Source organism: Nuphar pumila, chromosome 17, assembly GCF_984573655.1.
Source record: "Nuphar pumila chromosome 17, dmNupPumi1.hap1.1, whole genome shotgun sequence".
Lineage (NCBI taxonomy): Eukaryota > Viridiplantae > Streptophyta > Magnoliopsida > Nymphaeales > Nymphaeaceae > Nuphar > Nuphar pumila.
In genome coordinates, this window is record NC_143265.1 from 28,560,451 (window position 1) to 28,570,107 (window position 9,657).

Sequence of the window (9,657 nt, forward strand, 5' to 3'; positions counted from 1 at the left end):
GATGGAGAACAAGTAACTGTAGCTGACAAGCTGTCGATATTTCAACGACTTGGGCATGCATTTGGTAGTTGCCGATCAAGGCTATTGACAGATCGAGAGCAAGATGCAGCACACATCTATATTTTTTTTAATTGTTCAGTGATCGACCCATACATCGAGTAAGTATATGTATATGCAACTCAATTATAAATCCTTTTATGTTCTATGTGTGGATACATGGCTCGGTAATATAAGTATTTGTGGTTTGCAGACGATTTGATCTGGAGTTGCAAAGCAAAGTTTCACATCTCACTAATGCAGAAGTACAAAAAGAACGTGAAACTAAGTTTGTGGAGTGGTTGAAACAGTTGGTAAAGAAGCTAACATAAATTTTGTACTTATAAACAACACTAAGTTACTTAATTGATCGTGATCACAATAATTGTTTATGTCTGTGCGTAGGTTCGCCATGGTGATGTTAAAGATCAAGGAATATGTGATTTAGAAAATGGTCCGACCAAAGTTGTGCAATGCTACAACGGGTATATCGTAAATGGTTATCGATTCCATACAAAAGACTACGGTATAAACAAATCAACGATAAATAGTGGTGTGTGTGTCAAGGGTAGCAGCTACGGTGAAAATGAACATGATTACTACGGTGTTATAGAGGAAATAATGGAGTTGACTTACTTAGGCATGAATAACAGGGTTACGGTATTCAAGTGTCATTGGTTTGATCCAACTGCAACAAGACTCGACAAAGCTTCAGGCATTGTGGAGGTGAATCATAAATCCAGGTTTGGAACATATGAACCATTCATATTAGCCTCGCAAGCTCAACAAGTTTATTATACTTCATATCCGAGTATAAAAAAGTCAGATAGAAATGAATGGTGGGCAGTTTGCAAGGTGAAATCCAAACTATACCTCGAGTATGATCAGTTACAAGAAGATGAGTTAGCTGAAGACAGTGATTACTATCAATCAGATGATGTCTGTGACTTCGCTTATGGTCACGATGTTGCGCATGATATGCATGTCATATCTCCATTGGCTGATGAAACATTCATAGAGGAATGTGATCCAAATGATGTACCAAGTGGATGGGCAAACAATGAAGAAGAAGAAGAAGAAGAAGAAGAAGAAAGTCAAACTAGTGACGAGGAAGAATTCTCAAGCTAGTGAGCAAAATCTTATACTACAAACCTCTATTTAAATGCATTGTAATACTTGATGTGAGTTGTATTGCAATACTTGGTGTGAATGATTAAAAAATTTATTTCAATGTATTGTAATACTTGATACGAATGATTCGAATGCATTGTAATACTTGATGTGAATGATTTCAATTATCTGAATGTATTATAATTTATGCAATTAACGAATGATTTGAATTAGTGCAATACTTGATGTCAATGATTTGAATTATTTGAATGCATTGCAATGCTTGATGTGAATGACTTGAATGCATTGTAATACTTGATGTGAATTATTTGAATGTATTGTATGACATATGTTATTTGTTAGAATATGGTTCGTGGAGGTTATAGTGGTCGCTCATCCAGTAGTAGCCAGGCTCAACCTTCATCTTCACGGGCTCCTGTGATAGGTATATCATATAACTAATTAGATGCTTGATTAGTTCAAATGCACATTCTGAGAACTTGGTGTGTATTTTTTTACAGATGATGTTGCGCCTGTACACGACCTACCTACACCAGTTGATCGCACAAGTCAACAGCCAACACAGGAAACAGGGTCTTCTCAGGCTGGCACAAGAAGACTCATTCGAATAGTGTATATCGATAATCGACCGTAAGTATTTTGTTTTCAATTATTGCATATCTTTTAAATATTTTATATTGATATTTACTGTGTAACAATTCATGTGCAGCACGAGGTTTGAGCCACAAGAAGTAGTACGGGAGATTAGGAATTCACTTCTTCAACATCTACCAGGACCAGTTGCTCAATGGAAAGAGTACCCAAAGGAGGTGTTAGACAGATTGTGGTCCTCATTCATGGTATACAGTTGTTCCTCATAGTTAATGTGTTTCATATTTAATTTATTTAAGCAATGTCTACTAACTTTCTGAAAATATTTGTAGGCTTCGAATCGCTTTGCAACTACGGTGAAAGAAAATGATGCAAGGAAGGTGTGGTAGAAGGTGGCTGCCAATCGATTTGCAGACATGCTGCACACTATGAAGACTGCAGCAAAAAAAGCATCTGGCGTAGTAGATGATCCATTACTGTGGAAGGGCCATGGTCCTATTACTATCAAGAGAGATTACTGGGATGAAATGTGCGATATGTGGGCGGGAGATGCATTTAAAAATCGCTCTGCGAAGGCTTCACAAAATCGATCGAAGATGCCCGAAGCCCATCTACACACAGGTGGATCTAAGACATTTGGGAGCCACCTAAAGAAAATGGTAACTCATCAATATATAATATTAATTTTATAAGTATTGTTGCAAATTTGTGTACTAAATCTTTTGTCATTTAACTTCGCAGGAAGCAGAAAAAGGAGGCAGTGTACCATATAAGGATGTGTTTGTAGAAACACATAAACGGAAGACCACGGGAGTCTTCGTATCAGAGAAGGCGAGAACGACAACGGTATGTATTAATTCTATTAATAATCATTGCAATATATATGCAAGTCATCATAATGTTATCATTAATTATTAATGAATACTTTAAACATTATTTTGTAGGAGGCATATGAGCAACAAATGGTAGAGCGATATGGCGAAGACGCTACTCAGCATCCATCATTTGATCCTACAGCATGGGTGACTGCAGCAGGTGAACCCAAAAAAGGTCGCGTGTTCGGGTTTGGGAGTAATATGAACACTTCACCAGTTATTGGTTCTTCCAGTTACGGCTCACCAACTTCTTGCGCCGACATAAGCTCCAAGCAGCCGACTATTCTTTCCGGTGATGATGTACGCGAGATCATTAATGAATCACTGAATAACTACTTCCAATACACCGTCGCCCCCTTTCTCCGAAATGAGATCAAGGCCGCTGTTCAGGATAGGGGATCTTCGATTCCAGGTCCCTCTCAGGTATAATCACATATATAGTTTTTTTTACTGTCTTAAAGCACATCTGAGCATGGTAGAATCACATATAGAGTTTTTCTAGATGCCTTAGAACACATATGAACATGCTATAATCACATATTCAATTTTTTTACTGCCTTAGCACACATATGAGCATGATAGAATCACATATATATATATATATATATATATTTAACTTTTTGTCTGTCTTAGAGCACATATGAGCATGATAGAATCATATATAAAGTTTTTTTGATTGCATTAGAACACATAAGCATGCTATAATCACATATTCAGTTTTTTTACTGCCTAAGAACACATATGAGCATATTATAATCACATATTCTATTTTTTGACTGCCTTAGCACACATATGAACATGATATAATAACATATAGAGTTTTTTAACTGCCTTAGAACACATATGAACATGTTATATATCATTTATGATAGAATCACATATAAAATTTTTGGCTTTGCCTGCCTTAGAGCACATATGAGCATGCTATATTCACATATTCAATTTTTTTACTGCCTTAGCACACATACGAGCATGATCGAATCACATATATAGTTTTTTGCCTGCCTTAAAGCACATCTGAGCATGGTAGAATCACATATAGAGTTTTTTTATATGCCTTAGAACACATATGAACATGCTATAATCACATATTCAATTTTTTGACTGCCTTAGCACACATATGAGCATGATAGAATCACATATAGAGTTTTTTTATTGCCTTAGATCACACATGAGCACATGATAGAATCACATATAGTGTGTAATTTATTTCATTATATTTTGTTTATCAATACTGACTGTTCTTTTCTTGTGTAGGCTGCTAGCGATAATCAGGGTAGTGGAGCTGAAGGGACAGATAAAGACAATGAACAAGAAGACGCACAAAATCTTGGCGATGATTAGAGGACTGTGTTGAAGAAGTTCTATTTTTTTTATTTTTCCTAATTGTAATTGTTGAATTGTAAATAATTAAACTTCTTAGTTTTAAGGTGGAACGATTAATTATTATAGATACTTGTTATATGAATTTTTTTGTGTGGTTTTTTTTTTATTTACAGGAAATATAAATTGTACAGGAAATATAAATTGTACAGTTCTCGGTAATTAATTTTTAAATAATTTTTTTTTTATTTTTTTTCGTTTTTGCGACGGATTAGCGACGGATGATTCCGTCGCTATTCATATTAATCTAGCGACGGCTTAGCGACGGAATTAAATCCGTCGCCACACCGTGGTCGCCGTTTAGTACCGGCGGATTGGCGACGGAATATAGCGCTCGTTATTCCGTCGCAATTAGCGACGGACTTGGTGACGGAATTATTCCGTCGCCAGTTAGCGTCGAAATATTCGCGACGTAAGCATACTGTCGCCGCGTTGTCGCTAATCCGTCGCTAACATGGTTAGCGACGGATTAGCGACGGAATGTGGTCGTCGCTAATCACTACAAGAAAAATGTTAATTAGCGACGGAAATTTGCGACGGATTTTTTCCGTCGCAAATTAGCGACAGATTAGCTAGAGAAAACTTTCTTAATGAATCCGTCGCTAAGTAGCGACGGATTAGCGATGAAAGTTGTTTCATCGCTAATCCGTCGCTAATTAGCGACGAATTAACGACAACAAGTATTTCGTCGCTAATTTTCAATACAAGAAAAACATTTTAGCGAGGGATTTAGCGAGGGAAATTTTCCGTCGCTAATCCGTCGCTAATTAGCGACGGATTAGCGAGGGAAAATTTCCGTCGCTAATCCGTCGCTAATTTTCGATTTAAACCAAGCGCGAAATTTTCCCTCTCTCCCTGTTTGAAATTTAAATCGACCGCGCTCGATTTAAATCGACCGCGCTCGATTTAAACCGAGCGACGTCGGAGAGCTTATTGGAGAGCATGTACATGAGAGTGGAGGACGGTGACGCCGGAGGACAGTCGGCGATCGCTGGAGGACGTCGGCGCCGGTTGACGGAGGACGACAATGCCGATTCACGGAGGACGGCGACGCCGGAGGACGGTCGGCAATCGCTGGATGATATCGGCGCCGGTTCACGGAGGACAACAACGTCGATTCACGGAGGACGTTCGACGATCGCTGGAGGACATTGGCGCCGGTTCATGGAGGACGATGACGCCGGTCCACAGAGGATGACGGCGACGCCGGTTCACGGAAGATGACGGTGCCAGTTCATGGAGGACGGCGACGCCGGAGAGCACCGGTTCATGGAGGACGGCGACGCCGGTTCGCGATGAGGCAGAGCGATCGTTATGTGCATGCAATGCCTGTCGGGTGCGGTATAAGTCCGGCTTAGTGCTGCCGGAATACCGCCCGACAAGGATCAATTTTTTTTTATTTTTTTTTTAAAATTTAGCGACAGATTAGCGACGGATAATTTCCGTCGCTAATCTGTCGCAAATTAGCGACGGAATTAACGACAGATAATTTTTTTCGCTAATTAGCGAGCAAAAAATCGCGATGGCCTCTATCCATTGCTAATCCGTCGCTAAGCCGTCGCTAAACAGTTTAGCGACGGATTAGCGATGGATAGAGGCCGTCGCTAATCCACGGTTTTCTTGTAGTGAATCTACTGCTTTGTTGTAGTGAAACTTTAGTCTGTCGCTAAGTAGCGACGGACTTGGCGACGGAGTATCATCCGTCGCTGGTTTCATAAATTTGATTTACGTGGGCTTAGCGACGGATTTAATCCATCGCTAAGCCGTCGCTAAGTTTCGAATAACCCTAATCCCAAACAGCTTTTCCTTTTCTTCTTTCGTTGCTCCCGCTCGTCCCACTCCCGTCGTTTGCCGGTCCCACCGTCCGCCGGCCCCGCCACCCGGAGAAAGGTAAAGGATCCATGCTTGCATGTAACTTTCAATTTGATTATGACTTCCATGTGAAATTGTATAATGAAAGCATGTTTCAAATGATTATATCGTGTCATTAATAGTTTGCACATGAAAATATTAAGTTATTAATACATGCATCAAAATTCTTGTTATTGTATGACATCATATATTGCATGATAAATTTGATATGTTCTTCATCGTAGCATTCTGATTGTTCTCTTTTAATTCGTTAGGCTATTATTCGTAACATCATAAAAAAATGACTGCAAACCGTGAATGGATGTACCGTAGGATAGTGGACAATGAGTTATCGCATGAATATATGGATGGTGTTGACAATTTTATTGAATTTGCAATGGTAAGTGTCAATACAGTGGATCCCACAAGTCAGATTAGGTGTCCCTGCAAGATTTGTAAGAATAATCGATTTGTAGAACCTCATAGTGTTAGACATCACCTATACAGGAAGGGTTTTGTGAGTGATTATCAGAACTGGACGTTTCATGGAGAAAAATTTAGAAACGATTTTGATGCACGGGTGAATATGGTGCACGATAATCCATATACGAATTTGATATTTGATGTCGCAGGAACAGAACTGGGTTCTGCTATGAGTTTTAGTGATGTAAGAACTGCCGTAGATGAAGAATCACCAAACGATGCAGCTAGTAGATTTTATGATTTACTTAGAGATGTTGATGAGCCACTTTGGAACGGTTGTGAGAGTCACACTATCTTGTCTGCAGTTCTTCAACTAATGAATTTGAAGTCCAAGTATAATTTGAGTCAATCATGTTTTGACCGTTTGTGCATGATTGTGAAGAGTATGTTGCCCAAAGATGAGAAATTGCCACAAAATTTCTATCGTGCGAAAGTTATGGTCAACGCTCTAGGTATGGGTTACAAAAAGATTGATGCTTGTCCAAATCACTGCATGTTGTATTTCAAGGAGCAGGAAAACAACATATCATGCCCGTCATGTAAGCATTCTCTGTTCAAGCCAAAGACAAGAGGCAATGGTAGCACGAGATCAAAGGAAGTTTCATACAAGTCGCTCCGCTACTTTCCTATCATTCCTAGATTGCAGCGATTGTATATGTCTTCAAGGACAGCTAAACACATGAAATGACATGCAAATAAAGTTCGACACGATGAAAACAAGATCACGCATCCTGTTGACGCTGAACCTTGGAAGCACTTTGATCGTACTCATCAGAACTTCGCAATGGAAGTGCGAAATGTTAGACTCGGTCTATGTACAAATGAATTTAATCCATTTGGGGGTAGATCAACTCCATACTCATGCTGGCCAGTATTTGTAACTCCATACAACCTTCCATCAAGCTTGTGTATGAAATGTCCAAATCTTTTCTTGTCTCTGTTGATCCCTGGTCCGACCTCACCTGGCCAACATCTTGATGTATATCTAAGGCCATTGATTGATGAACTAAAAATACTGTGGAATGACGGTGTTACCACGTATGATGCCCACAAAAAACAAAATTTCAACATGAAGGCCGTTGTTCTATGGACAATCAGTGACTTCCCTGCATATGGTATGTTATCTGGTTGGAGCACACATGGGAGGTTGGTTTGTCCGTACTGCATGGAGGATTCCAAAGCTTTTAGATTGAGGCATGGAAGGAAGCCTTGCTGGTTTGAGTGTCATCGTCGATTTCTACCCAGCGACCATCCATTCCGATGACAAAAGAATGCGTTTAAAGCGGGCACAACTGAAACAAAAGGTCCATCCTCAAGACTGTCTGGCATAGAGATTCTAAGAAGATTGCGATATTTTCCAGATGTATTAACAGATGCCCGATGTCCTACACCCTTCTGTGGATTTGGGAAGGATCACAATTGGACAAAGAAATCTATTTTTTGGGAACTACCGTATTGGCCGACCCTATTGATACGACATAATTTGGATGTGATGCATGTGGAGAAAAATGTGTTTGATAATGTGTTCAATACAGTAATGAATCTTAAAGGGAAAATGAAGGATAATCTGAAGGCCCGTATGGATTTAAAATTAATATGTAAAAGACCAGAATTGGAACTCAAAGAGTATAATGGCAAAGTACTGAAACCAAAGGCAAAGTACGTGCTCGGACCTGATCAAATAAAACATGTATGTCAATGGTTGAGACAACTGAGATTTCCAGATGGATATGTCTCTAACATTGCTCGGGCTGTGAAGATTGACGATGAACAGTTATATGGGTTGAAGAGTCATGATTGTCATATCTTTATGCAACGATTGATACCCCTAGCATTCCATGATATGTTAGACAAACCTATATGGGGGGTATTGTCTGAGTTGAGCGGATTTTTCAGAACATTGTGCGCATCGGAGGTCGTAGTATCAGATGTAAAGAATCTCGAGGACTCTATCATCACTACTGTTTGTCCGCTAGAAAAGATATTTCCGCCAGCATTTTTCGATGTTATGGAACATTTGATCATACATCTGCCATATAAACTAAGGGTTGGTGACCCTGTGCAATATCGATGGATGTACCCATTTGAAAGGTATATGTTTTTTTATATTTGTCTCTTTAATGACAGATATTTAAATTTTGAAATGTATATTCTTGTCAGATGCATGTTCGACCTAAAAAAAGGTTCATAATAAAGCAAGAGTAGAAAGCTCTATTTGTGAGGCGTACACTTTAGAAGAGAATTCAAATTTCTCATCTATGTACTTTGAACCTCATATTCCAACACGTTACACATGTCCGCCCCGTAACGATGATGGAGAACAAGTAACTGTAGCTGACAAGCTGTCGATATTTCAACCACTTGGGCATGCATTTGGTAGTTGCCGATCAAGGCTATTGACAGATCGAGAGCAAGACGCAGCACACATTTATATTCTTTTTAATTGCTCAGCGATCGACCCATACATCGAGTAAGTATATGTAGATGCAATACAATTATAAATCCTTTTATGTTCTATATGTGGATACATGGCTCGGTAATATAAGTATTTGTGGTTTGCAGACGATTTGATCTGGAGTTGCAAAGAGAAGTTTCACATCTCACTGATGCAGAAGTACAAAAAGAACGTGAAACTAAGTTTGTGGAGTGATTGAAACAGTTGGTAAAGAAGCTAACATAAATTTTGTACTTATAAACAACACTAAGTTACTTAATTGATCGTGATCACAATCATTGTTTATGTCCGTGCGTAGGTCCGCCATGGTGATGTTAAAGATCAAGGAATATGTGATTTAGAAAATGGTCTGACCAAAGTTGTGCAATGCTACAACGGGTACATCGTAAATGGTTATCGATTCCATACAAAAGATTATGGTATAAACAAATCAATGATAAATAGTGACGTGTGTGTCAAGGGTAGCAGCTATGGTGAAAATGAACATGATTACTACGGTGTTATAGAGGAAATAATGGAGTTGACTTACTTAGGCATAAATAACAGGGTAACTTTATTCAAGTGTCATTGGTTTGATCCAACTGCAACAAGACTCGACAATGCTTCAAGAATTGTGGAGGTGAATCATAAATCCAGGTTTGGAACATATGAACCATTCATATTAGCCTCGCAAGCTCAACAAGTTTATTATACTTAATATCCGAGTATAAAAAAGTCAGATAGAAATGAATGGTGGGAAGTTTGCAAGGTGAAGTCTAAACTATACCCCGAGTATGATCAGTTACAGGAAGATGAGTTAGCTGAAGACAGTGATTACTATCAATCACATGATGTCTATGACTTCGCTTATGG

General features: G+C 39.0%; 1 protein-coding gene across 1 annotated transcript; it reads left to right on the forward strand.

The window, feature by feature from the left end:
- Positions 1-2,825: 2,825 nt before the first annotated feature.
- Positions 2,826-4,190, forward strand: LOC149811832 (uncharacterized). Its single transcript, XM_089993636.1, has 2 exons — positions 2,826-3,056; positions 3,891-4,190. Exons 1-2 carry the CDS (start codon positions 2,835-2,837, stop codon positions 3,975-3,977), a joined length of 309 nt encoding a protein of 102 aa, XP_089849762.1. The 5' UTR covers positions 2,826-2,834; the 3' UTR covers positions 3,978-4,190.
- Positions 4,191-9,657: the final 5,467 nt, after the last annotated feature.

Excerpts from the sequence above, each read along its gene's own strand:
- LOC149811832 (XM_089993636.1), top strand. The coding sequence starts at position 2,835 with ATGAACACTTCACCAGTTATTGGTTCTTCCAGTTACGGCTCACCAACT. Across the intron at positions 3,057-3,890 it reads CGATTCCAGGTCCCTCTCAG|GCTGCTAGCGATAATCAGGG; the intron begins GTATAATCACAT and ends TTTCTTGTGTAG.